The 26,851-nt window shown below is 50.4% G+C and overlaps 3 protein-coding genes across 5 annotated transcripts; all 3 read left to right on the top strand.

Moving 5' to 3' along the window:
• Positions 1-4,146: 4,146 nt before the first annotated feature.
• On the top strand, positions 4,147-12,426 carry LOC121202196 (uncharacterized). The gene is made up of 22 exons (XM_055508605.1): positions 4,147-4,289; positions 4,446-4,747; positions 4,821-5,081; positions 5,172-5,426; positions 5,498-5,758; positions 5,834-6,097; positions 6,183-6,443; positions 6,558-6,791; positions 6,865-7,122; positions 7,212-7,472; positions 7,850-8,026; positions 8,121-8,441; positions 8,512-8,766; positions 9,043-9,309; positions 9,427-9,687; positions 9,769-10,032; positions 10,143-10,403; positions 10,493-10,753; positions 10,879-11,139; positions 11,290-11,550; positions 11,691-11,951; positions 12,062-12,426. The coding sequence occupies exons 1-22, from the start codon at positions 4,147-4,149 to the stop codon at positions 12,424-12,426; spliced, it is 5,715 nt and encodes a 1,904-aa protein (XP_055364580.1).
• A 91-nt stretch (positions 12,427-12,517) lies between these two features.
• On the top strand, positions 12,518-23,196 carry LOC114853680 (fibronectin-like). The gene is made up of 29 exons (XM_029147329.3): positions 12,518-12,680; positions 12,750-13,010; positions 13,089-13,349; positions 13,431-13,694; positions 13,826-14,086; positions 14,210-14,470; positions 14,593-14,853; positions 14,972-15,232; positions 15,332-15,592; positions 15,912-16,169; positions 16,249-16,509; positions 16,647-16,696; positions 16,774-16,987; positions 17,088-17,348; positions 17,433-17,693; positions 17,776-18,036; positions 18,128-18,388; positions 18,491-18,751; positions 18,839-19,096; positions 19,188-19,451; positions 19,539-19,799; positions 19,885-20,145; positions 20,287-20,547; positions 20,623-20,880; positions 20,954-21,214; positions 21,320-21,607; positions 21,740-21,976; positions 22,120-22,185; positions 22,268-23,196. The coding sequence occupies exons 1-29, from the start codon at positions 12,518-12,520 to the stop codon at positions 22,552-22,554; spliced, it is 7,044 nt and encodes a 2,347-aa protein (XP_029003162.2). The 3' UTR covers positions 22,555-23,196.
• Positions 23,197-23,562: 366 nt separating this feature from the next.
• Positions 23,563-26,830, top strand: henmt1 (HEN methyltransferase 1). 3 transcript variants are annotated; one of them, XM_029147331.3, is made up of 9 exons: positions 23,565-23,833; positions 24,052-24,164; positions 24,497-24,631; positions 24,722-24,904; positions 24,979-25,162; positions 25,632-25,788; positions 25,878-26,001; positions 26,231-26,388; positions 26,493-26,830. In XM_029147331.3, exons 1-9 carry the CDS (start codon positions 23,759-23,761, stop codon positions 26,597-26,599), a joined length of 1,236 nt encoding a protein of 411 aa, XP_029003164.1. In that variant the 5' UTR covers positions 23,565-23,758; the 3' UTR covers positions 26,600-26,830. The 3 variants fall into 3 exon arrangements, with proteins under 3 accessions (XP_055364462.1, XP_029003164.1, XP_029003165.1); XM_029147332.3 differs by having other exon boundaries at positions 23,568-23,747; XM_055508487.1 differs by lacking the exon at positions 24,497-24,631 and having other exon boundaries at positions 23,563-23,833.
• Positions 26,831-26,851: the final 21 nt, after the last annotated feature.

The raw sequence follows: 26,851 nt of genomic DNA, 5'->3' as shown, positions 1-26,851 counted from the left end.
TATTTCATTCCTATAACAGCACACAGTCCTTTACATTAACTGTCTATCCACTACTACTGTAAGTATGCAAGGTACTTTTAATATGAGCATGTAAAATTTACTTTATTAAGAAAAGGAGGAAGGAAATGAATGGTGGTTATGGAAACTAGAGGCTACAGTACATGACAGCTGAGGAGCAGCAGAATGTGATCGCCATCCCCACTTCAGGTACATTTACCAGTATCTGCTCAGCATCCATCCCTCCCCTCCCACCTGCAGCTCCGACGGCCTGGGGCTGCTGTTGGAACAGCCTGTCCCCATTTGGGAATTACTGATTGGTTCCCACACCAACTGGGCTGAATCTAAAAAGCGCCCAGAGCACCTTTTGTATTTGAGTCTCTTGTGTTGTAAACTAATAGAAATCGTCCAGTCAATGTCAGAGATGGGATTGTTAGGAGCCATAAGCTTCTCTTTAGTTCTGGTATCTCTAACTCAGGTAAACTTACATTTAGTTTTATATTCAAAGCTGTAAAACATCAAATAGACAAGTTGTTTATTTATTATGTTACTAATTGCTTTTAATTTCAGATACCCAAACTTGCAGAGGGTGCGTAAATCAAGTTATTTATTTTAAAGAACATTTAATTGTTATGTATGGGACTGTATAGCTTGACTTTTTCATACTGGTGTATCTTTTTATATATTATATAATATTTATACTGTACACATGTTTCAGACAGTATGAATAGTAAACATAAACTACAGGTTCAGTATTTTCATTCTTCCTGATGTAAAGTTTACTGGTAAGTAAAGCTAATAAAACGTTGTTCCTTTTCTTTAAATCGAGCATCTTCATTCTTAGCAGGGTGCAGAATTCTGTCACAGAGTGCGACCGGCCCCTCATCAGTTCTGGTAAAATGGGAAGCATATCCAGGGGCAACCATGTATTTTTTGGACTTTCGGGTTGTAAACGACCCAGATTCGATCCCGGTGGTGGTGACCCTGTCTCCGAACCTGCTGATGAAGGATGTCCAGGGCCTGAAGCCGGGTCTCAATTATGTTGTGACTTTGAAAGTCTTCCAATTTTACACCGCTGTGTGTGTGACTACGGCGACAGTGTGGACAGGTAAGAAAGCCTTAACCTGCTTTAATAGGGGGCTGTGTAAAGCATGGGGGTAAAACGCAGCTGAGACGCAGTCTGAAGGCGTTTTCTCCACGTTTCCTTCCTCTCAGTCCCGGACACATCGCAGATTGAAGTGGGACAGGCTCAGTCCAGCACTTCCATCTTTGTAAAATGGACTCAGGTACCGCTGACGCAGCGCTACGACCTGTTGGTGTCTGCTCAACCCAACGGGCCGGTGCTCAACCTCACCTACCCCAGCACCAGCCTCTCAGCCGTGGTGGAGAACCTGCAGCCCACCACCAACTACGACTGCTACATATACACAGCCAACGCAGGCGGCGTGGGTCAGAAAAGCAAAGTCAAGACCATCACGACCCGTGAGTCACCAGTTTCCACGTGGTGTTTTACTTGTTAAATCTGCGTATCATCACACAAATATAGACTAGGTAGCAAATACAATGAGTTCCTTACATTTCCATTGACTTCAATTGAGTCAGAACACGTACCTACAAATTAAATTTGAGGTTTGGGTTCAGCCAAGCACTTACACACTCACTTAGTGCTGAACTGACTGAACCCTTTAACACAGCGCTGCTTTACCAGACATTCAGTCTGTGGGCGCTAACAGCACCTTTTCTGTCTGTAGCTCATACGGCCGTCCTTCAGTACCCTTGAACTGACTGCATGTGACCACTCTTATGTTGTTGGGTATTTCCCGTTGACCTGGACGCCACGTCTTCTTTCAGTGGTGCCGCCACCGGTGAACATATCGGCGACGCAGACGGCCGCGAACACGGCGCTGGTGACGTGGCAGCCGGTGAAGGATGTGCTGTTATACGGAGTCAGCGTCCAGAGCCTCGACGAGCCCACACGCAAACCGCTGCTGCTGAACACCACAGAACCCAAGGCCACTGTTCAGGGCATCTTCCCGTGTTCCACCTATCTGATATCAGTGTCCTCATTCAACAAATTCCTGCAGCCAAGCGAACCCAGAGTTTACACATACACCACCATCAGTAAGTGAACAGAGCCAGCCAATATTATGCACTGCTTGATAACGATCTAGGTCAGCTTTTCTGTCTGAGGCGTTTCTTCCAGACCTGCAGAATACGATCCCAACAGGAGAAAGATGAAGATGTCCTGACAGCTTAGATGTGGTTAAAGCGAATGCGTTTGTCTCTATTAAATCACAGCAAAGTGTCTGTGTGAAAACAACAGATCCTGTGTGTGTTACAGAGCTGACCCCGGTTTCGTTCCTCAGCGTGGACTACAGCTGCACGACCAACGCGGCGCTGGTGTCGTGGCTGCCTGTGTTTGGGGCCGACTCCTACAACGCCACGGCCACGAGTCCAAGCGGCGCTCAGCTAACGTGCACGAGCCAGGGCACCAGCTGTCAGATTAGCGGCGTGAGCTGTGGCCTGGTCTACGTGGTCACCGTGATCCCCGTGTCAGGGAACTGCAGGAACACACTGAACACCACATCAGCGACCTTCCAGACAGGTGAGAGTGATCCCAGCCGCCACCCGGGGCCACCACACGTCCCCCGTAAACGAACACAGGCATGTGTTTGAGCCCAGAGGGACTCAGAACCGCTTGATTAGGATGGAATTCTCATTAATATAAAACATAAGCTCTAGTTAGGCTCAGAACCGAGCTGCCTGCCGCTCATGCATACGACACCAGCAGCGATCTCACGTATCGCTCTATTCTGCTGCGGAGCTTGGCTGAGCTTATTCTGCGCCGCTCGTCCCCTGGTGCCTCATTGTGCACAGCTAAGGCTCCCATGTTAAGTCTACACCCATTTAATTCCTAAGGGAAAACGTGCTTATAATTCATGCTAGCAAATAAAAATAAGCTTTAGCCAAAAGGGATAAATCAAAGTAAACTAGTCTCAGCTGTGTTTTGTAATAACACACCTTTTATTCTGAAGTGTCCACTGTTTTGACACCTTTGTCCCTGGAATATGTAAATACAACGTAAAACAGACAATAACTGTAAACGTGTTAAGAACCTCAGGGAATTCTTTACTATTCATTTTATTTGTCAGTTTATTTATTGTCAGGAGTCTTTTAGGATTAGCCATGGACAGTGTTTCCTGGTTATGCTTCAATTTTTAAGTTCACATATTTATCGAGTCCATCACTCTTGGCTTTTTGGAACTGGGTCTCCTATTGAGCTTCGCCCTCTGTGTCATATTGCGTGGCCTTAAACCTGAAACCTCACACACTGAAAAGCAACAGTGGAGTTTAATCTTCTGTTTCAGGGCGTTTTTCACCTCAACAGCAATAAACCACTTTGATGTTGATATTTAACCCTGTTCCTCTATCTAATGTCTGATGCACAATGTCATGTTATGTTTATAAATAATGGAAATCTAAATGTCATGGAATTACATTAAATCTGTTTCCTTCAAGTTCCTTGTGCTCCCAAGATCCACAAGCTGGTCCACAACTGTCCCAGTGATGTCATCGTGTTTGGATGGGAGCCCACACCCAACACATACTACTACCAGGCCACAGCGATGGACTCCACGGTAGAGAGTTACAGCTTCTCACTGAACTGACCCGGTTCAGGTTCTGGTTCTACCTTTTTGGTTCCCACTCTGTACAGGCAGTGTGGTTTAAGTCGCCTCCATGTTAAATGTTGTGATTTGTCTCTACCTAGGGCAACGTCCAGGACTGTGTCACTGTGGACAATACCTGTAATTTCACGAGAACCGTGTGCGGACAACACTACTATTTCAATGTCTATGCAGTTACTGGACTGTGTCAGAGTGAGGTCAGCGCCAGCGTCGACATCCGCACAGGTAAACAACAACATGTCTGTGTTCATCTGCATACGGATGAGTCTATGTTCACGTCCTGACTGGATTTCCCACCTCCTTCTTCTCTCCAGCCCCTTGTATTCCCCAGAACCTGCAAACATCGAGTGACTGCAGAACCAATGTTCTGCTCACCACGTGGGACCTTGCAGAGGGCGCCGTGTGGTACTCTGTGGAGGCCTACGGCACCCGGGCCACCAACAGCTTCTACAACTGCAGCACCATGACCAACAGCTGCGCCTTACAGGACATCCAGTGCGGAGAATACCTCACCGTTTACGTGCAAGCGTTTGATGACGAATGTCAGAGTCCGATGGCGCTGGCTCCTGTAGCTCAAACAGGTGAGGAGACAGAAGGTAGATACAGGTATCTGCAAGGGAGGAAAAAATATACAAAAGACAGCAATAAAATAAGAAATTAATTCATAAATGATCTAGATCTGCTGTAACTGGAAAATTATGATGTTTTATAGACCAAACCAGTCCTAGTAAACAGAATAATTCCTCTTGACTTGTGGGGTAGAACCTGGAACTCACCATCTTGCTCTGGCGCCTCTCTTTCAGCTCCGTGTACTCCCCAGAATGTGGCAGCAGTGAAGGACTGCAGCCCCGATGCCATCACGGTGACCTGGGATCTGTCCAACGGGGCTATTTTTTACATGGTGATGGCGAGAGGCAGCGGTGGTGCCGTTAACAGCTGTAACTCCATGGATCTGACCTGTAAGGTCACAGGGTTGCAGTGCGGCACAAACTACACGGTGACTGTCATCGCCTCCAACTTTAACTGCAACAGCTCCGAGAGCAAGAGCATCACCACAGCGACAGGTACGTGGGTCCCCACACAAGGAAGCTGCTGAACGACTGCTTTAAGGTCAACGTGTGCTTCTGTTCGCTCCAGCTGCTTGCCCACCGAGCCACGTCGCCGCCTCCCTGAACTGTGACACCAACGAGGCGGTGATTTCGTGGCTGGGCTCCCCCACGCTGAACTCCTACACCGCCACCATCGTAGATGAGAACCTGGGGCTGCTCAGCTGCAGCTCCACGACGACCAGCTGCAGCATACCCAACCTGACCTGTGGCCGGCTCTACACGGCCACCGTGTGCTACCACGACGGCAGCTGCCCCTGTCTCCCCTCTACCGCCGTCTCCTTTGACTCAGGTTGGAGCAGGTTTGATTTGTAAGGGAAGAGTCCACTCCCGGATACGACTCTGTTTATTTTGTACTGACCCATTTTTGCCTGGTGTCTAGTTCCCTGTGGGCCGGCCAACGTGCAGGCGCGGGTCGACTGTGCGTCAGGTGGACTGACCCTCGGCTGGAACGCATCCAAAAACGCAGAGGGCTACATGACTGTGATCACCAGCAGCAACACGACGCGCTCCTACAACAGCTCTCAGCCCACGCTGAGCGTTAACACCCTCCCGTGCGGGCTGGTGTACACAGTGAGGGTCAGGTCCTTCAATCACACGTGCCTCAGCTTTGCCTCGGTCCTACCCGTCACAGAGAGTACGTGTGTAAGCAGCTATTAACAAACGCATCTGTAACTGATTGAGCTGACGAGGGTCCTCATCCTCCAGCGCCATGTGTCCCGTCTAACGTGATGGTGAAGAGAAACTGCAGCCAGAGCTTCATGGAGCTGACATGGCAGGCGAGCAGCGGTGCCAAGATCTACACAGCGGTCGCCGTGGGTAGAGACAACGTTGGCCACACGTGCGTGTCCAACACCACATGGTGCCGAGTCGACGGCCTGTCGTGCAGCCAGGTGTACGACGTCAGCGTGGCGGCCGCGGACGACGCCTGCACCAGCGCGGGGAGCCCTGCGGTGAAGCAGCCCACAGGTGAGGACGGGTCGGCGACCGTTCAGCTCCAGGGCTTCACAGCGTTCGTCCCATCCTGATCTCTTGCCTCTGCAGTGCCCTGTCCTCCGCTGCAGCTCAACGTCTCTCTGGACTGCAGCACCAACGCTGCCGCGCTGACCTGGAGCAGCAGCGCCAACGCGCTGTCCTACACCGGCAGGGCGGTCAGCGCAGACGGGCACAGCGTGACCTGTGACGCTGGGGCGGCGCTCGGCTGCCGGCTGCAGGGTCTGCTCTGCGACAGGGACTACAACTTCACGGTGTCAGCCTCCGACGGCAGCTGTCACAGCCTCGACAGCCAGCCGCTCATCCAGTCCACAGGTGAGGAGGGGTCGCCTCCCTAAGCTCCTTCTGCTGCTCCTTGTTGTGTGGAGCCTGAGTCGTTTCATGACTGTTTCCCTCTCAGCCCCGTGTCCTCTTCAGAACGTGACCAACACCTTGGACTGCACCTCTAACGCGCTGACCGTCAGCTGGGCACCGCGGTCCAGACCGGTCAACTGCAGCGCCAGGGCCGTGTCCAGGGCCGGAGCTGAGGTCCTGTGCTCCACGCAGGGTTCCAGCTGCACGCTGCCTTCGTTGAAGTGTGGCGATCAGTATAACGTCACGGTCAAAGCCACCAGCAGCACATGTGAAGGACCCAGCAGCGTCGCGACTGTTGTTTATTCTGGTGAGAATGTGGTCACAACAATCAGCATGTGCCCCCCGGCACTGAGAAAAGTCACCTGACCTTTTCGTTTATTTCCACATGTCTCAGTGCCGTGTGTTCCTGTGAACGTCCAAGGCGTCGTGGACTGTCCCAACAACACGCTGCAGATGTCCTGGGACGCTGCTGCCGGTGCAGTGTCCTACATGTCCACATTGAGGGGACCAGGAAACTCGTCCATTTCCTGTGTCACCACTGATCTCAGGTGCCTCTTCCCCGTCCTCCAGTGTGCTCAGACGTATACGCTGAGTGTGGCCGCCCTCGGCAGCACGTGTAACAGCTCTAACAGCAACGTGGTCTCAGCACGAGCAGGTATTTATTGTACATGTTGTTCTCATGATAGAAGACAAACAGTTGACATGATGCTCTCCTTCCTGGCCTCCAGCTCCCTGTGACCCTAAAAACGTGACTGCCGTCCTGAACTGCGTCTCCGGCGTGGCCACGGTCTCCTGGGGAGCCAGCGCCGGAGCGCAGTATTACACCGTCCTGGCCAGGTCCAACGGCCTGGTCGACTCCTGTAGCTCCAGCGGCACCTGGTGTCAGCTAAGCCAGCTGCAGTGTGGGGAGGACTACACTGTGACGGTGTTGGCAGGGGACGGCAGGTGCAACAGCTCCATACTGGCCAAAACCAACGTGACCACAGGTGAAGGCAGACCTCATTATGATCGTCTGTCTCAGTCAGCCAGCTCTGTGCTTGTTGTTGCTTAAATGCTTGTGCTTCCCTGTTTCTAGCTCCCTGCGCTCCCGTGATCCAAAGCTACAACCTGGACTGTAGCTCCAACCGTGCGGTGGTCACCTGGGTCCAGGACAAGGACGCCATTAGCGTCACGGTCGGCGCCGCCTCCATCCTGGGATACTCGACTTCCTGTAATTCCTCCAACAGCAGCTGTGTGCTGGCTGATCTGCAGTGTGGGAACACTTACACTGTCCAGGCTGCTGCACAAGGACTCCAGTGTTTGAGCAAACCCAGTTCTACGTTTACAATCGTCACAGGTGAGATACAACTTAGAGCAGAGGTGTCCAACCCTGGTCGTCCAGAGCTACTGTCCTGCTGGTTTTCCACCTCTCCTTGCTGATTACCTTGATCAGCTGTGTCAAGTAGTTGCTGACTGGATAAACACACCTGGTCGAGGTATTACCTGAGGTAGGGAGAGAAAGCCAGCAGGACAGCAGCTCTCAAAGACCAGGGTTTGACAACCCTGATTTGAGGGTTTTGCCTAAACATTGCACAGGTTTGGTTTATTTGTATGTTTAGTATGGTGAATAGACAACACTATTACAGGAGTAAACTCTTTCCAGTACAAATGGTTCTACTTTGTGTCTAGACTGGACACGTCTAAGCGAGTACCTGTTCTCCTTTCTCATCCCAGCGCCTTGCACCCCTGCCCACGTGGAGTTCACGTACTCCTGCGTCTCTGGCATCGCTGTTTTGACCTGGGACGAGACTCTGGGCAGGAAGAGTTTCTACGCCGTTGTCCAGTCTGGAAACAACACAGCCGTCTGCATGACAGACCAAACCGACTGCTCCCTTCCCTCGCTGCTCTGCGGTCGCACATATGCTGTGAAGGTGTTTGCTGTGGCAGACCAGTGCAACAGCAGCGTGCCAGGAGTGACCCAGATACAGACGGGTAAGTGGAGCAGGAACCAGAGCTCCACGCTGGGCTAAGCTGTATTCCCATGCCTTTGCTTCCCACCCTCCAGGCCCCTGTGCCCCGGCGAATGTGAGCACCTCCTTGGTGTGTGACAACAACACGGCGGCCGTGAGCTGGCAGCCCAGCGGCGCTGCAGCTTACTACCAGGTGAGGGCGCTCGGCAGGAACGGCGACGTCAAACAGTGCAACACGAGCAGCACGAATTGTCTTCTACCCAACATGGTCTGCTCTGAGACCTACATGATCACCGTGAGCCCCTACTCTGCAACCTGCAAGGGCATCGACAGCTCCCCGTACAACTATGTCACAGGTACGATGACCATCAGATACATACAGTGGTGGAAGGACTGAGTCACCTTAACCTTTGTCCGATCTCCCAGGCTCCTGCCCTCCCACCAACGTCCAGGTGTCCCTGCGCTGTGACAACAACGTGGCCCACGTGAACTGGACAGCTGCCCTGAAAGCAGACTTGTATGTGGTCACTGCCGTGGATCTACGCACACACAACTGCACCTCCAGTCAAACGGCCTGTGACCTCATGGACCTCAGCTGTGGCGTGACGTCCGTGGTCACCGTGGTCACCGTGGAGCGGGGATGCAGGAGCCAGCCCAGCCTGCCCGTCACCTTCCAGTCTGGTCAGCAAGAGTTCAAAGACAATCAGTGGAGTAGTTGGATACTTTAGGATATATCTGATTAAACAGAAAATAATTACAGAACAGACCAAAAAGCAAAGCTTGTTTTTTTACTCACGTCTTCCATTTAACTGTGGCCAGAAAGGAGAATGTGTTTAAATGTTCACACAATCCCAACTTTAATTGTACATAAGATACATGCATGTGTGTAAATATTCAGGAAAGATACTCATTAGTACTTCTACTATAATACTGTTTTAATGCTTCTGTCTCCACCAGTCATCTGTCCGCCTGCCAACGTATACGGAGTGACAAACTGCATGAACAGCGACATCACGGTTCTGTGGGATCCGAGTCCCAGAAGTGATGTCACCTACCTACTCTACTCTAAACAATATAGAGGAGCCAACGCGTACACTTACACCACGCAGCAGACGTCCTACGTGGTCACCGGGCTGCTGTGCAGCAACCTGTACATCTTCAGGGTGGCAGCGAGAGACAGTTCCTGCACCAGTGTCCTTAGCGACCCGACACAAATTGAAACGGGTCAGTATCTAGCTGCGTTTAGCTCAGAGCCTACAAGCACCCAACATAAAATCCTAAACTAAAAGCAAAACGGCCCAATAAGTACTTTACATTTAGTGAGCATCTCTCTCCCGTCAGCTCCGTGTCCACCCACCAACCTGACAGCCAGCACAGACTGTGGCACCAGCATGGGAACGCTGAGCTGGGTGCCCAGTCTGTATGCTACCTCCTACACGGCTACTGCGACTGGAAACCGCAATAACCACAGAGCTTCCTGTTCCTCCAACACCACAGCCTGCTCAATGAAGCTGGTCTGTGGGGACCAGTATTCAGCGGTTGTGGTAGCTTCCAGTGAAACCTGCAACAGCAGCACAGGAGCTAATCTAACATTCAACTCAGGTGATTGAGTTTCAATCTCAGGGTTTGTTTTAATTCTCAGAACCTGGGTATAACCTGATCTATCCTTCATGGCTCCCACAGCTCCGTGTCTGCCCGACAAGGTGACAGCTCAGGTGAACTGCACCGCCAACTCCTTTGCAGTGCAGTGGAGGCCGGGCCTGGGCAACCCTGTGTCCTACACCGCCATCGCTATTGCCAACAATGACACACAGTCAACTTGTGATTCTACTGGCACCAGCTGCACCATTTCCAGCCTGAAATGTGGCCTCACCTACGGCCTTGTGGTCACCACATCCTCAGTCAGCTGTGGCACCATCGAGGGCTCGGACTACAAAGTGCAGTCAGGTAAAAAAATGTATTGCAAAAAGCGAAATCAAATGTTTACTGTTTACTTATCAGACTTTAGAGCTTGATACTTGCTACATGTAGGTTAAAGTCACATTTATCTCCACCAGCTCCGTGCAAACCAAACAACGTGTCGGTGGACCTGCAGTGCAGCACTAACGTGGCCCTGGTGACCTGGGCAAACGCGGGTCCGGACCAGACTCAGGTGGTGACTGCTGTGGACAGCAGAGGAGGCAGCACCAGCTGCACCTCCAACAGCTCCAGCTGCACCTTCAACAGCCTGACCTGCGGAGAGAGCTACGTCGTGAGCGTCGCTGGGCACACCAATTCCTGCAGCAGTGAACTGGCTGCTGCTCAAGGCTTTAACACAGGTACAGTCACAAATTATAAAGCAACAGTTAAGACGGGTTAAGTTCAGGTCTGCGTGTGTGTAACTGAACCCTGCTTCTTTCCCCCTCAGCTCCGTGCTCTCCCAACCACCTCACAGCTACAGTGGACTGCGGGACCGGTATCACCACGGTCATTTGGGACGCGGCCCGCGGTGCCACATCCTATACAGTCTATGCTCGTGGCACGCTCGGCAGCAATGCTGAATGTAACACCACAGACACGAACTGTAACTTTCAAAACCTGGCATGTGGGCAGCTCTACAGCATTTCAGTGGTGGCTCGTCACAACTCCTGCATCAGCTTGGTCAGTGGCACCTTCGATTTCATCACAGGTAAGAAAAACAATATTTATTTACATTAGTTTCTCTATATTGGACCTATATAATAGATTATTATTTGACTAACCAAGGTCACGTGATCATGTTTGTATGTATAATAACTGATCCTGCTCTTCTAGGTCCTTGTCCTCAGAGTAATCTGAACACCACGCTGGACTGCAGCACCAACACGGCCACAGTGTTTTGGAGAACTGGCAGAGGCATCCTGTACTACAACGCCTCAGCCGAGGCCTTGTCCGCACCAAGCCACTCCTGCTCCACCAATGGTTCCTCCTGTAATATCACCTCTCTGAGTTGTGGGCAGAGCTACAAGGTGAGCGTCAGTGGGCAGGGACAGAACTGCCCCAGTCCTGGCCAGGAGTGGAACATGATCAACACAGGTAACTTAGAGTTATGGCCTCATTTAGATTATCAGATTACAGAACCATCACACCCTTCTGCAGCACCATTAGTCTTTTCAACCTGGTCTGTGATATAAGGTTTATAGGACACACACTGATCTTCCTGTTGCTTCGTTTGGTTCACCCCAGCTCCCTGTCCGCCCATCAACGTGACGGTCATCTCCTCCTGCACGTCAAACACCATAACAGTGTCATGGCAGGCGTCGCAGGGGTCAGCGTCTTACGTAGCAGTGGCTGAGAATGCGCAGGGTCAGCAGTGGTCATGCACCACCAACAGCACCAGCTGCCAGATCCCGGGGCTGCTCTGTGGTCAGGAGTACCAGGTCTACGTGACTGGTGTTGATAAGCAGTGTAACGGGGCCAGGAGTCAAACTAAAGTCATTCACACAGGTTGGTTTTGTTCTTTTTCTTGCATATTAAATGTTAAAACATTATTAATCAAGGTGAAGTGCAGGAAGTGTGTGCAACCACTTCCAAATGTGCGCTGGTCCAGTCCCAGGACGCTGACCCAGCGTCTGCTCTCCCTGCAGCTCCCTGTGTTCCGTACAACATACAGAACAGCCTCGACTGTCTGTCTGGGGTCCTGAACGTCACATGGCAGTCGACAGGCTACTTTCTACAGTTCCGCACCTCAGTTGTGAGCAGCAAAGGTCAAGTCAGCGTCTGCACGACTGATAAGCACCAGTGTGTTATACCCAATCTGCTGTGCGGCCTAGCCTACAGTGTTACAGTGGTGGCCCAGGATTCCACCTGCAACAGCTCCCAGAGCCCAGTGCAGCAAGTCTACACCGGTGGGTGAAGCTGCAGGACACAGTCATCGCCTTTGTTTCTCTGGTCTTATTTTCTTGTTGCAGCTTTTTGCAAACGCTTTTTGTATTTCTGCCCCGTCTCCTGCTCTCAGCTCCCTGCCCCCCCTCATCATTCCTGACCACGCTGAACTGCAGCACTGGAGCTGTATCTGTGACCTGGAACGGCAGTGAGCCGGGAGCCGTGTATGTGGTGACAGCAGTTGACACCGCTGGGCATCAAGACAACTGCACCAGCACGGGCGGCGGCTGTGGTCTCAGCACGCTGCAGTGTGGGAATGAGTATAACGTCAGCGTCACACCATTCAGGAACGGGTGTGTTGGCAGGACCAGCCCCACAACCCTCATCAAAACAGGCAAACACTCAATACTCTTGTTGTACATTTTTAGTATTTGCAAAATTACAGTAAGCCAAGTTGTGACGTTGCCCTCGCTCTCCTCCAGTTCCCTGCGTCCCTAAATTATCTGACGTGGAGATCGACTGTCTGACCAACTCTGTCTGGGTATTTTATGAGCCATCTGCTGGTGCTGTAGACTACGTTGCCATAGTGATGGACACAAGCGGTTTGACGCATTCACTACAGTGTGACTCCACTACCAGCGGGATATGCAGTCTGCCAGAGCAGACCTGCAGCCAGAACCTCACCTTCAAGCTGGAGGCCCAAAACCCACAGTGCTCCAGTGCACCCAGTAACGCAGTCACCAGAGAGACAGGTAAACCTGTACCCAATGCCTCTGTATCAGTCTGATTAGCTTCTCTAACATCGTGTTTGCTCTTCTCAGCTCCCTGTCCTCCCCAAAATGTAACAAACACAGTGGACTGTGATCAGCACACGGTCCGTGTCTCCTGGGGGGCCGTCCGTGGTGCAGTAATGTACACGGCCACGCTGGAACGGATCAGCGGCGGCAGCGCTTGCTGCTCGTCCGCGGCCACTGGCTGTGACATCACCAACCTGCCGTGTGGAGAAATGCACGTCCTGCTGGTCACGGCCGAGGGGCGGACCTGCAACAGCTCACAGAGTGACGTGCACATCGTCAGAACAAGTAGGACCCAGAGACGCTCTTAACTCACACAAAGTGGATGGAATGCAGAATTTAGTTTTATATTCTCTCTCCGTCCAGCACCTTGCATTCCTCAGGACCTCAAAGGCAATCTGAGCTGCAGCAACAATGTCGCCTCTATATCGTGGAACCAGAGCAAAGGAGGACAGCTTTACAGAGTGAGGGCAGTCAGTACTGACGGCCACCAGGACCAGTGTGTCTCTTATGACAGCCAGTGTGAGCTGACAGGACTGCACTGTGGACTGCACTACACAGCCCAGGTGACAGCTGAGGACATCGACTGCGTGAGCCAACCCAGTGACAATATCACCATCAAAACAGGTAGCAATTATCTCTGTGATGGTCTCCTGAAGTTATAGTCTTGGATCGGCACTAAAGCTCCTCTTCACCTGTTCTCCGCAGTGCCCTGCACTCCTGCATCCGTCTTGCCTGTGGTGAACTGCAATAGCAACTCTTTGACCGTGTCCTGGTCCCAGAGCTTAGGGGCGGACTCCTACCTCGCCACAGTGCAGGACAGTATCGGTGACACCACGACCTGCCAGGGCACGACACAGGGCTCGTGCAACGTGACGGGTCTCGGTTGCGGTCAGGTCTACCACATCTCAGTGGTGTCCTCTGACGGATACTGCAACAGTCCGTCCACTCCTGTGGTGGACATACCCTCGGGTAGGAGAGAAAAGCGATCAGCACATTGCCCCTGGCAATCCAACCACAGGAAGCAGATACAATTTAAAAGTACTAGTTTCCAGTAAATCACAACATGCTAGTTTAGTTAAACCTTTGTATTTCCTTCTCAGCCCCCTGCAAACCTAGAAATATCAAGGCAGTGTTTGACTGTAACATGAAGCTGGCCATAGTGACGTGGTACCCAAGTGATGGAGCCGTGTGGTATGTGGTGACGCTCAGCACCACGCTAGGTCCCAACGTCACCTGTGAGACCAACAGCACCTACTGCGAGGTGAACAGGCTGCTCTGTGGCCACAGCTACTTCGTGTCCGTCAGGGCGGTCGGACCGAGCTGCAGCAGCATCCTTTACCTCAAGGGCGATCTGGTAACTGGTGAGTAACGTAATTGTTTGTCTTTCTGATGCTTCATGTTTAAGTAAGTCTGGCTACTGACCTGTACCTATGAACATACCTTCTGTCTGCTTCTCTGGGTTTTAACTCCATCCTCTCTGTCAGGACCTTGCGTCCCGGTACATATCACCACTCAGTACAGCCTGTCCATCGGCCAGGTGGAGTGGGACGTGGCTTCTGGAGCCACCAATTACACTGTGAAGGCGATGACGGATCGGGGCCTAACGTCTACTTGTGCGACTAATGACACCTACTGTGCCTTATACAACCTGGTCTGCAGCCAGTTGTACAGTGTGACCGTCACGGCAAATAACAACGCATGTCAAGGAGTGGACACCTCAAACAAAACAGTCATAATCACCACGGGTGAGAAAACGTCTTTTTCGCTGCTAAAAATATTTTAACATATAAACATTCATGTGGTATTTTATGCATTTGTACTTGACAACGTGACAACACCATCTGTCATCACAACCACTCTGCAACAGAACCTTGCCCTCCCAGCAACGTGGAGACCAGCGTCCAGTGCCAGACTCAAACTGGCACCGTGTCGTGGGAGCCCTCTGTTGGAGCAGTGAGCTACAAGGCCAGTCTCAATGGGCGCAATGGCCAGGCCCTGTCCTGCAGCACCAACGACACCTTCTGCAGCGTGGAAGGCTTGAACTGTGGCATCGTCTACTACACCAGTGTCATTGCTGTGGGAAACACGCTCAGCAGCATCGCCTCCACCTTAGTCTCACTGGTCTCAGGTATAATGTTTTGAGACAACGGCTTAGGAATAATTCTCTACTTCCACAGTTTTTCCTCAAATTGCACAGTTCTACTGACTAATAGGTAAATAAATAGAATGTCTCTTTATGTGCGTAGCTCCGTGTGCAGCTGCGAATGTGGCAGCTAAGCTGAACTGCAACAACAGCACAGCTGAGATCTCCTGGAGCGCTGCCAGCGGAGCCGTCTCCTACCTGGTGACGGCGGCAGCTGCTGACGGCAACACGGCTTCGTGTGAGACTGTTGGGCTCCGCTGTGAGCTGGTGGATCTGCTGTGCGGTCAGACGTACAACGTCACTCTCACAAGCATCGATGAGCACTGCCAAACCGAGAGGCGGGCAAACGTCAGCTTTAGAACACGTAAGTAGAGCTGTCGTCCAAACTAGAGGAGGAGGAGGAAATGAAGCACTCATTGGTTCTAATAGTCTGAGTTTGTGGTGCTGAACTTGTCTTGTCCAGCTCCTTGTACACCTTTGCACGTTGGAGTGGACCTGCAGTGTGGCACCAGTACAGCCAGCTTGTACTGGGAGGAAATGCAGGGAGTGGAGCTCTACTTGGCCACTGCCTCCAGCAGCCTGGGGATGACTCTGAGGTGTAACTCCACCAACTCCACCTGCCAGTTCTCCAGTTTGCACTGCGGGGAAACGTATGTCTTCTCTGTAACTGCATTTAGCAGCATGTGTTACAGCAACAGCAGCAGCGCTGTGACCATACAGACAGGTATGGGTCTATTAGTGATCTCTGTATTATCTATCATCTAGTCCAGGGGTGTCCAATCCTGGTGTTCGAGAGCTACTGTCCTGCTGTTTTACCAACTCTCCCTGCTGATTACCTTGATCGGGTGTGTCAGTTAGCTGCTGATTGACTGAACACACCTGATCTGATAAATCAGTATTAGCTGGGGCAGAAAACCGTAGCTCTTGAGGACCAGGATTGGGCACCCCTGATCTAGTCCTTTAACAGCCTAATAATCTTAGCTGAAGTTGCATTTACTGCAGTACTCTGTAGTGATGTGCATTTGTGTCACCTTCTCCACCAGAACCCTGCCAGCCAACTGGCCTGACAGTTCATGGCTCGTGTTACAACCAGACGGTGGTGCTGGTTTGGTCTGTGGCTAAAGGGGCGCTTGTATACGAGGTGACGGCTACAGGAAACTTGGGATATGTCGCATCTTTCCAAACCAATAAAACAACCGTACAGGCGGAGCTGCTCTGTGGACAGCTGTTTACCTTCACCGTAAAAGCACAAGATGATAAATGTGAAAGCGCCCTGAGCGCGCCTTCGACCTTCAAGACAGGTACGAGTGCCACTGACATGTTAGTGTGGTAAAACAGGCAGCAGGTTCATGGTGACTGAGCAGCTCGCCGTTTCCTCAGGCCCCTGCATCCCTGAGAACGTTCAGAGCTTCACCCGCTGTGAGAACAGCCTCGGCTCAGTCAGCTGGGCCAGCAGCAACGGGGCAGAGTCCTACTTGGCCATCGCAAAGGGACTGGACGGCCACCTCCACGTGTGCACCACCAACACCACCAGCTGCACGTGGAAGGACCTGCACTGTGGCGAGACCTACACCGTTCATGTCGTCGCCAATGACCAGCTGTGCAGCAGTTTACCAAGCAACAGCACCTCCATACGCATGGGTAAGCAGGCCTTTAGGCTGTGTGTGGCGGGTCCTGTTTATCTGTGAGGAGGAATAAACAGGCTACACATTATTGCTTGTTAGAGATGCATCTTGGACTCTGAGATGTTGATGGTTTTCGTCTTCGTTCGTTTTTAGCACCATGCATACCCCAGAATTTAACATCATCTATGAACTGCTCTATAAAGGTGAGAAGCACTTGTGTCCTGTCTTTAGTTTTTGTTGGGAAAAGGGCAACAAACTCAACTAAAATATGATTTCCAAGGTGGCAACCCTGACCTGGAGTGCCAGCAGCACAGCAACGTTCTACCTTGTGACTGCAGTGAACACAAACAAGAGCCACACGGTGCAGCTGAGCACCAATGACACGTGGACCTTCATCTCTGAGTTCCAGTGTGGTCAGCATTACTTCCTGTCTGTCCAGGCTGTGGACTCTGTGTGCACCAGCCTCCCCAGTCCATCATTACAGCAAACATCAGGTAGAGGCCTGTTACCCTGATTACACTTGATTCCTCTTGGAGGAAGGCTAAAGGTCAGCAGCTCCGTGTTCATGCAGCCTGTTCTTCTCCTCTTTCCCAGTGCCCTGCCCACCCACCGGAGTCTCCAGCTCCATGAACTGCGCCTCCAACATTGCTCTAGTGTCGTGGAACGGTTCAGCCGGAGCACTGTTCTACAACGCCTCACTGACCCAGGGAGTCGCCCAGTCGCAGGGCTGCTGGTCTGACAGCCAGCAGTGTGGTTTACCCAACGTTAACTGTGGCCAGAACTTTACAGTCACTGTCACTGCCTTCAATGGCCAATGCTACTCTGACCCCAGCAAGGCCAACACTCTGACATCAGGTAAGCACCTCCTGGTTCTGTCTGACAGGTGTAAATACATGCTTTAGATGTGACTGAACACATTAATCCCTCGTTTTTGTCCAGTGCCTTGTGTTCCTGTTAATGTCAACGTTGTGATGGATTGCTCTGCAAACCAAGCTCTTGTGTCCTGGAATGTCAGTGGCGGAGCTCTGTCTTACCAAGTGACAGCTCAGAGCACACAAGGAGCTGTTTCCTTCTGCCAGACTAGAGACATAAAGTGTACTTTGACCAACTTGACTTGTGGACAGTCCTACTCGGTCCAGGTGGTGGCACAGGATAACGTCTGCTCAAGTTGGCCCAGCCCAGCTATAACGTTCAGCTCAGGTAGAGTCCTGAAGCATCAGTGTACCTCCGTATGCGTACCCGTGTTTCACAGTCCCTTCTGATTTTTTCCTCCTTCTCTCAGTTCCCTGCAAACCCAACATCAGCTCAGGGACTCTGGACTGTTTCACCAACTCGGCTCTGGTGAACTGGACCCACGCACAGGGAGCCTTGTACTACACCTCCACGGCCCGGTCTCTGAGCGGCTTTGTTTCCACCTGCAACTCCACGTTCACCAACTGTGAGCTTCGGAACCTGCAGTGTGGCCAGACATATAACGTGATAGTTGTGGCCTCGAATGAGAACTGTAATAGCCCTCCAAGCAGCAGGATCCAGGTGGTCTCAGGTAAATGCTCCAACAGTAAATGAACATACAGCTCAGTGCTGATAATTTAAAAGCCTCATCAGTGACTTCTTTCTCATTTTCTTCTTACCAGTACCTTGTCCTCCTCAAAATGTTGTTCCTGTACTGGACTGCTCCACTAACCGAGCCCAGGTGGTCTGGCAGGCCAGCAGAGGGGCTGATTCCTACATTGTCCAAGCCTTCGGGGAGGAAGAACATGAGTCTGTTTGTAATACGAGCACACAGACCTGCGACCTCACAGATCTCAGGTGTGGCTTCAAATACAACATCAGTGTATTAGCCATTAACAGCATGTGCAACATATCGGAGAGTGACATCAAGCAGCTGAAAGCAGGTAGGAATAAGTAGCATTAAGGCCTCTGGAAATACTGTATTTAAGTAGTTTGCCATGAAGGGAGAAGCGCTGATATGACTGGTATTCTCTGTGTGGCTTCAGTTCCTTGTGTCCCGCAGCAGCTGGAAGCCTCTTTGAACTGTGAGTCCGGTGCTGTGGCCGTGTCCTGGGAGTCCAGCGCAGGCTCGTTGTTATACACCACGGTGGCTCAGGGCAGCGGCGGATACGCTGCAACCTGCAACAGCAGTGACACAACATGTGTGTTCAACAACTTGCTGTGCAGCCTCAACTACTCCATCAGCGTCCACGGCTCAGATGAGACCTGTGCCAGCGCTGAAAGCCCCGCTGTGACAATCAGCACACGTAAAATTATTGATTCTTTCAGTAGATGTTAAACCTGATACACTGCTCGGTGGGTCAAAGCTCTAATGAACGCTACTCTACTTCTAGTGCCATGTGTACCGCAGAAGGTGGGGGCGCAGATGATTTGCATGAACAACACTGGCGTAGTGTCATGGGAGCAAGAAGACGGCGTGTCCTCCTTCGCAGTACAAGGTTTTGGACCCGACAGTCACATGGTTGGATGCACCACCACTGGTACCAGTTGCCAGCTACCCAGCTTGCACTGTGGGGAACTCTACAACCTCACAGTGACTGCTCAGGATGGAAGGTGTGACAGCAGCCACTTCGACCTCACCCTGCAGTCAGGTAGATCAATGAATGCATATTCCCAGTTTAGCCATGGGTCACAGGAGGAGAAATAAGGCTTCTGACAGCCGGCTTTCCATGCGTCTTCCAGTGCCGTGCAGCCCCACCAATGTCAAAGCCTCCCTGCGGTGCCAGTCAAACTCTGCTGCAGTGACGTGGGAGCAGGCCAGTGGAGCATCGTCTTACTACGCAGTGGGCGTCACAGCCGACCCGAGTCACCAGCGAGTATGCAACAACACGCTGACCTACTGTGACCTGAGCGACCTGCAGTGTGGCCAGACCTACAACGTCAGCGCGTTCGCCCAGGATGAGTCCTGCTCCAGTGTGCAAAGCAACACGGCGTATGTGAAGACAGGTACTGCTGCCTTTAACAAGAACAACACAGATCTCCTGTGTTGTTAACCAATCTCATACAAACCTGTTATTTCCCTCTCCCCTTCAGCCCCCTGTGCGCCGCAGAACGTGGCTGCTGTGTCCCACTGTGCTGAAGGGGCCATATCGGTGTCCTGGTCCCCCAGCCCGGCCGCTCAGTACTTCCACGTGGCAGCAGTGAGCAACACCGGAGCACGGCCCCAGTGTAACTCAACCAGCACCACTTGCACGATAAGCAATCTACCGTGTGGACAGAGCTACAACATTACGGTCCTGGCTGTGAGAGAAGGCTGTGAGAGCAAACTCAGTGACGTGGTGCAGACATCTACAGGTGAAGTCAAAAAAAAGAGGCGGCGTTTAAACATGTGTTACAGGTGGAATTTAACGTTCGCACTAAATCATTTCGCCATCCACAGCTCCGTGTGTACTGAAGAACGCAACGGGCCGCCTGGACTGCATCTCCAACTCCGTGTGGGTGACGTGGGACGACTCGGAAGGAGCCTTGAGCTACTTCGTGTTTGCTCAAGGGCCCAAAGGAGACAACTCCAGCTGCAGCACCTCCTCCACCACCTGTAAGGTGCCAGAGCTGAAATGTGGGACGCGTTACTCCTTCCACGTCACGGCCATCAATAACGTCTGCAACAGCAATGGCAGCTCCTCCTTTGAGCTGGAAACAGGTACAGTCTGAACCAGAAAGCTGAGGATTCCAATGAGCTGCCATTTGATTGATGCATATGTGACACTGAGCGTTAGATTTTCTTCCATGTTCTGTGGCAGAAGAAGAAAATAACCTATAACCTTTCTGAATCCCTCTTCAGGTGCGTGTGCTCTGGGCGCTGTCAGCGCAGTGACGCAGTGCGGCAGCGATACCGTGCTGGTCCAGTGGCAGCACGCGGCGGACGCGACGCTCTACGTGGTGACCGCCGAAGGCCAAGACCAGACCTTCATCTCCTGTAACAGCTCCTCCAATTCATGTCAACTCCAGGGCGTCCGCTGTGGCATGCAGTACAGCATCATCGTGTCGTCCTCGTCTAATAAGTGCAGCAGCCTCAGAAGTCCACCGACCAATATTAAAACGGGTACGTTGGTGCTTCGGTTCAGCCTCATTAAAGCCTTGCAGGATTTAGCACTCATGCAAATATTTTCTGCTTCAGCCCCGTGCGTCCCAGCCGACGTGACAGTCACACAGCTGTGTGAGGTGAACGGAGCTGCAGTGAGGTGGAGCGGCTCCTTCGTGGCCACGTCGTACCTGCTGACAGCCACGGGCCGGGACGGACACGTCGCCAGATGCAACGTCTCCGACAACAACTGCACGCTGGCTAATCTGCACTGTGGCCAAGCATACACCATCAACCTCACTGCCAGTGGAGACAACTGCACGAGCGAGCCCAGCACTTCATCCATCAGCACAGGTACAGTAATAACACGTCCTCTGGTGGGTCCACCGGGAACCAGAACCTCTGACCCCCCCGTGTCTCCTCTCAGTGCCGTGCACGCCGTCCGGCCTTACTGTGGACACAAACTGCTACACCAACTCGGCCTCGCTGTCCTGGAACGCCGTGGAGGGCGCCGTGCAGTACTACAGCCAAGGCCAATCTGTAGATGGAAATGTGCTCTACTGCAACAACAGCGTCTCCTCCTGCACATTCAAAGGCCTGAAGTGTGGCGACGTTTTCAATTTCTCTGTTCAAGCCTCCAACGGTATCTGCAACACGTCGTCTAGTCCACTCCTGAGTGTGGGAGCAGGTAGGAGGATGCTCAATGTGATGTGAAAATCAACGTTTGTGTTTGGGTCTGACTTGTAGTCCTATCAAATGAACAAATAACCCTAAAACCATCTTTGTTCCTCAGTCCCGTGTCCCCCGGCCTCTGTTCAAGTCCGGCTGCAGAAGATGGAACAGGCCTACTGGACCAGGACCACGTGGGACAGCGTTAACTGCTCCGATGTGGACTACCTGGTGGAGATAACTGGTCAAATCAAAAACAACACGCAGACTCAGCTGCAGGTCTCGTCCTACTGGCTGCCCAGGAGATACTTTGAGATCCCCCTGCCGTGCAGCACTGCTTTCAGCCTCACCGTACGCAGCAGAAACCCTGCTGGGGCTGGCAAACCCTCCAGTGCTGTCACTGGAATAACAGGTCACTTTATTTTGTCGTCAGCTTATCTTCTTTAGCTGTTTCAGAGCAGGTGGCCACTGATGTTTTACAATGCTTATACTGTACATGTCCGTGTACAGTCCAGGCTTTACCAGCAGCCTTTTTCCTTTACAGCCCCCTGTCCTCCAGAGAACGTGAAGTACAGCGGTAGCGCCCAGTCGGCCGTGCTCTCCTGGAATGGGTCGGTGTTTGCCACCAGCTACACAGTCTATAATGTATCTGGACCAAAGCGCACCGTTCTCTGCAACACCACCGCCCTGTCCTGCCAACTCACCAACTTCAATGCCAGTGCCACTGAGATCACAGCAAGCAACGCTGTGGGAGAGAGCAACGCTAATCGAAATATTACAGGTGAGGCCCTCATGACTCAGGAGGCCGAGGTCGAGATTTCATTCAACGAAACAAATCTTTCAATTTTCACGTAGTCAATTTTCTGTTTAAAGCCACTGCAAATTTTAATTGGCATTAAGCACTGTATTTGCCATTGTGCTCAGGTCCAGTAGGAGCTCGCACCAGAAGAGATTTATGGGACACTGAGGTCCAGGCCCATATAAATGAAGGTACTTCATTACTTACTGTGCTGCCAGACATGAATAGGGGTTCAGCACAGGACTGTGAACCAGTTGTCAATTCCTCTTTCAGATCTTAGAGCGCCAGAGGTGCTGATAGTAACAGTAAGTGGTGTCGACATGTATGTGAAGTGGGTGACTGTGAAGAATGCAACCGAGTACGTGCTCGTCATTGAGAAGGATGAGGAGGAAGAGCAGTCCAATCAGCAACCGACAGTAAAAACCGTGCTAGGTGATAATTACAAGGAGACCAATCTGAGGCCCTGGACCACCTACTGCATCAGACTAGCAGCCAAGAATGCCACGGACCAAAGCAGCTACTCCAGACCAGTGTGTCGGAAAACCGGAGCCTCCTTATGAAAAGTTATACATTAACTGGACTCAGCTAAATAGCATCATATCAGTTACATGTTGGTCTGACAGGCTCTTGCTGCAGTAGCTCAGGTCAAGGTCAACCTCCAAGAACATTAAGGATAAAACTGTAAAAAACAAACTATTACAACTGCAAAACTAAAAGACTATTCTGATGTTTGGGCTCCACTCTGTGACAAATATGTGATTAAGCTTTAGGTTTGAAGGCTCATGAATCTGTGCTAGCAGTGATGTTTATATAGCACTTTCTTATAATTGTGCATGATATCATAGCAATTTCTATTTACCAAAGCATTTACAGGGTGTTGGATTCTCTAGGTGATTATTAAGATAAAGAAGTAGTGTAAACACAAAAACAGATAATTTATAAAGCAATGTTTTTACACCATGCAGTGTGTTTTCTGAATGATGTATCATATGCCTCCCTTTGTGAAATCTGATTTTTTTTATTAATCTGGAAAAGGAGGGAATAAATAAAAAAATCAACACCACCGCCTCATCCTCCCTCTGCTCTGAACCTCCTGCCTCTGTGATGGGTCCTCCTTCACTGCCCTCATCAGCCTCTGCAGTTACCCTAGAAATAACCCTGCCCTCCACCTCAACACCCAAGAAATTGGCCACTTCTCTAATTAAAAGATTCCCAACAACTGGTTGCTATAATGTGTCATTGATCCCTGTGCTACAAACAGAGCTTTGCCCCAGGAAAATCCTCTAAACGAGATAAACGTTTATGTAAATGTATGATTTAAAAAAGTATTGGCTTTAATCACTTTTTGGCAACATGAAAACATCTCACTGGTTTAACTGGTTTCACACACATATTAAAAGTGGTGAAATAACTTTTCTGACAGTATAAACTGTGGTCGCCAGTTTCCAGCAGACTCAACATGTGAAGCAAACACACGCAGAACAATGAGCCGTAGATCCGCTGAGTCCTGACGTCATGTCATAAAACAGTTACGATCGATTTACGGTGTTTATAACGGTTGTTTACGCAAAATCGAAACTCACATGCTAACAGTTTAAACCTGACATAAGCGGCGGTGGTCTCACACCGAGCTTTACTCGCCTTCACGAGGCGGCGCGCGCTCACGCGCGCAGCGACGGGTTTTTGGCGGAGGTCGCGTGATGGCGCGTCACCGGCTCCCTCTGGTGGCAGGTGGAGGTAACGTTCGCCAACGGTGAGAGAAACATGTTCAGCCCGCCGCTTCACAGGCAGCGACATCAGTTCGTAATTGATTTTGTAAAGAGGAACAAGCCCAAAAAGGCGAGTAACGTCTGAGTGAGAGTCTTCTCTGAAACACTCCAGCTCTGTGCACAGCGCGTGTTTGCAGAACAAAAAGCTAGCTACGGCTCTTCAGCTAATAACGTCTCGTTAGCTAACGTTAGCGCACAGCCACGTGCTCGTTGCTAGCTTCCAGACCAGCCTGGTCCCGTCCCACCTCCGTGGCTAAACGCCAGACGCCGTGTCCCGATGCTCCTCAGGTGGCGGACTTGGGCTGTGGCGAGTGCGGCCTGCTCAGGAGGCTGAAGTTCCACCGTGAAGTTGAGCTTCTGGTGGGAGTGGACGTCAGCAGCGCTAAGGTCAAAAAGAAGATGTAGGTGTTTTTACAAAAAAACAAAACAAAAACACAAAGCTTATTGAACAGTTTAGCTAAAGCCAGTGTTAAACCGTAGTTTTACCTCAGCATTTACCTGATAGACTAGTCCAGACGTGTAAAGGTCAAGGGTCATGGTGGTTTTTAACTGCGCCTTGATTTATTTTATATATATATATATATATATATATATATATATATATATATATATATATATATATATAAAGGGTAGAGGTTCTTTTAGGGTTCTGATTGCAGCTTTAGTTAAATTCTATGTTTGAGGCCTCCAGAACGCAGTAGAACAGCTGAGGTGCAGGCTCCTCTTCTTTCAGGTATGGATTATCTCCTTTGGCAGCTGACTACCTTCAGCCGAGTTGTGATCAGCTGTGCGTTGAGTTGTACCAAGGATCCGTCACACAGAAAGACTCCCGCCTCAGAGGATTTGATCTGGTGACCAGTATTGAGCTGTAGGTTGATGTTCATGTGCTGTTATGACTCAAAGTCTGTTTGTTTTTTTGTGTTTGTGTTTTATTTATTTATTGATTTTCTGTTTCCAGCATAGAGCATCTTTCTCCTGCTGATGTGGGGTCCTTCTCTGATGTGGTGTTTGGTTACATGACTCCTGTGGTGGTTATTGTCAGCACTCCAAACTCTGAGTTTAACCCACTTCTCCCTGGACTGGTCGGTTACAGACACACTGACCACAAATTCGAATGGACCAGAGCAGAGTTCAGATCCTGGTACAGTAGACAAATTTAAAGCCTTTAGATAAGAATGACGGCATAAACTGAACGTTGTTTTCATTCATGCTCAGGGCTCTAAAGGTGTGTGAGGACTATGAGTATGAGGTAGAGTTCACTGGTGTTGGACAGGCGCCACCAGGCCAGCAGGAGCAATTTGGTTTCTGCTCCCAGATTGGTGTGTTTCAGCGTCTTGGAGGTAAACATGGATGCAACACATTTGGTGATGGGGCAGAAGAGATGTTCTCATATACACTGGTGAGTATGTTTAATTTGTAGACCAGTGAGAAGGTTGGTTTTCAAATGCATATATTTGGTATTATCATCTTCGTGAACCCGAGCATCTGGCTATCTATTATAGAACCAGTCTGTGCCACAGTGCTGATGGAAAACAATGAGATATTGAAGTAAAACAACTGAATAAAAAACATTATAAAAGACCAAATGTAAGGAAGCTAACTTTATGGATATGCACATCCAATTAGAACAAATACATTGATATTTTTCTAGCCCCGGCTGTTTAGCGCATGTGCTCCTGTTGTTCAGGTTGTGGGTTCAATCCCCTCAGAGAGGGCTTGTGTCAGGAATAATTTGCTGTGGCGACCCCTGACGGGATAAAGTGAAAAGAAGTTGTCTTTTTACATTGATATTTTTCTAACTGAACAAATTTGAACAATATGAACAAATCTGAATCTGAAGAAAAAAACTGTTTGTTTTTCTGCATAAGTTGTTTAGCATAAACTACCCCAGCCTGCGTGACAACACCACCCTGCAGAGGGTCCTGGTGAGCGAGGTGTTGTACTGGGCGGAGAAGCTGAAGAGCGGATGGACAGACCAGGAACCGGAGCGGGGCAGTGTTTCCACAAGGCGTCAGAGCGAGGGCGGTGAGCACGTCAGCAGTGGGTTGCATGTGTCTGGTCTGTCGGTTCAAACATAGATTGGAACATTTGTTTTTTCACGTCAAACCTGGCAGCAGCAGGTGAAACGCACAGGGGAAGTCCAGTGGGTCTGTTCAGCAGGCGTGTGTCAGAAGAACAGGATGAGGAGGTGTCCTGGACAAATCTCCAAGGACAACAGGAATCGTGTACATTAACAAGGTGTGAACAGAAACTGATTAAAGTAGGTGTGTAACACAGACGTTGAACAAAATTGTTACAATGTGTGACTTTGGTTGTAAATATTTATTTCTGTTCTGTACCAACATTTAGACCCCAAGTCAGTCCCAAGTACTTGTGCAATTTTCAGTTAATGCTTTTTCATCTTTCATGTACCTGAAATCTAATGTAAATGTGTGCTGAGTATTCAGGTAGATGGATGTGTTGCTAGGTGTGTGGCTGTCCCTCTGGCTGTGCTGTGGTCCTGCTGTCCCAAGGTCAGGGACCTCAGTGGAAGTCTGAGCAACCTCAGACAGTTACTGCTGGATGAACCCAAAGTTAAACTGAGCCAGGATTGCTCTGCTGTGCTTTTACATTACAAGGAACCAGGTACTTTTTTTTCATTTCAAACAAACTGCAGTACCAGAGGTTTTCCAGCAGATGTCAGCCAATAAATGTAAAAAAATTTGATCATTCGATATTACTTATTTTAGATCCTGAAGAGGAGGATTTTAATGTTTTGGAGGACAGTGGCTACGCAGAGGCCAGTCACTGCTCACACAGCGCTCAACACTGGGAGGACTGGCAGGCAGATCTTTGACCTGGAGGATTTATTTGTCTTTTCATGACAAGTAGGTGACTTGTTCAAAGAAGAACTTTCCTGCTAGACTGTGGAAAGGATTTTTCATTTCATCATTTCTTGGTTTACTTGGTTGTACAGTTACAATAAAACAAAGAAAAAATAAATGACCTGGCCTCTAACATGTGGATAGAGATGCACACTTAAGAGTAAATGTAATAAGCCTAATAAAAAATCTAAAGTGACACAATGTTTATATTGTGATGGTTGTGA

Source organism: Betta splendens, chromosome 4 (genome assembly GCF_900634795.4).
Source record: "Betta splendens chromosome 4, fBetSpl5.4, whole genome shotgun sequence".
In the NCBI taxonomy this organism is placed as follows: domain Eukaryota; kingdom Metazoa; phylum Chordata; class Actinopteri; order Anabantiformes; family Osphronemidae; genus Betta; species Betta splendens.
Note: the sequence above shows the minus strand (reverse complement) of the source record. Positions and strands in the feature narration are given on the sequence as shown.

What these genes read in the sequence shown, in the direction of transcription:
- LOC121202196 (XM_055508605.1), top strand. Translation starts at nt 4,147, where the DNA reads ATGACCAACAGCTGCGCCTTACAGGACATCCAGTGCGGAGAATACCTC. An exon ending in CGTGGTCTCAGCACGAGCAG is followed by an intron (nt 6,792 to 6,864) that starts GTATTTATTGTA and finishes CCTGGCCTCCAG; the next exon opens with CTCCCTGTGACCCTAAAAAC. An exon ending in GTGGAACATGATCAACACAG is followed by an intron (nt 11,140 to 11,289) that starts GTAACTTAGAGT and finishes GGTTCACCCCAG; the next exon opens with CTCCCTGTCCGCCCATCAAC.
- LOC114853680 (XM_029147329.3), top strand. Translation starts at nt 12,518, where the DNA reads ATGGACACAAGCGGTTTGACGCATTCACTACAGTGTGACTCCACTACC. An exon ending in AGCTATAACGTTCAGCTCAG is followed by an intron (nt 17,694 to 17,775) that starts GTAGAGTCCTGA and finishes TCCTTCTCTCAG; the next exon opens with TTCCCTGCAAACCCAACATC. An exon ending in ACTCCTGAGTGTGGGAGCAG is followed by an intron (nt 21,215 to 21,319) that starts GTAGGAGGATGC and finishes TTTGTTCCTCAG; the next exon opens with TCCCGTGTCCCCCGGCCTCT.
- henmt1 (XM_029147331.3), top strand. Translation starts at nt 23,759, where the DNA reads ATGTTCAGCCCGCCGCTTCACAGGCAGCGACATCAGTTCGTAATTGAT. An exon ending in AGAGCAGAGTTCAGATCCTG is followed by an intron (nt 24,905 to 24,978) that starts GTACAGTAGACA and finishes ATTCATGCTCAG; the next exon opens with GGCTCTAAAGGTGTGTGAGG. An exon ending in AGATGTTCTCATATACACTG is followed by an intron (nt 25,163 to 25,631) that starts GTGAGTATGTTT and finishes TTTCTGCATAAG; the next exon opens with TTGTTTAGCATAAACTACCC.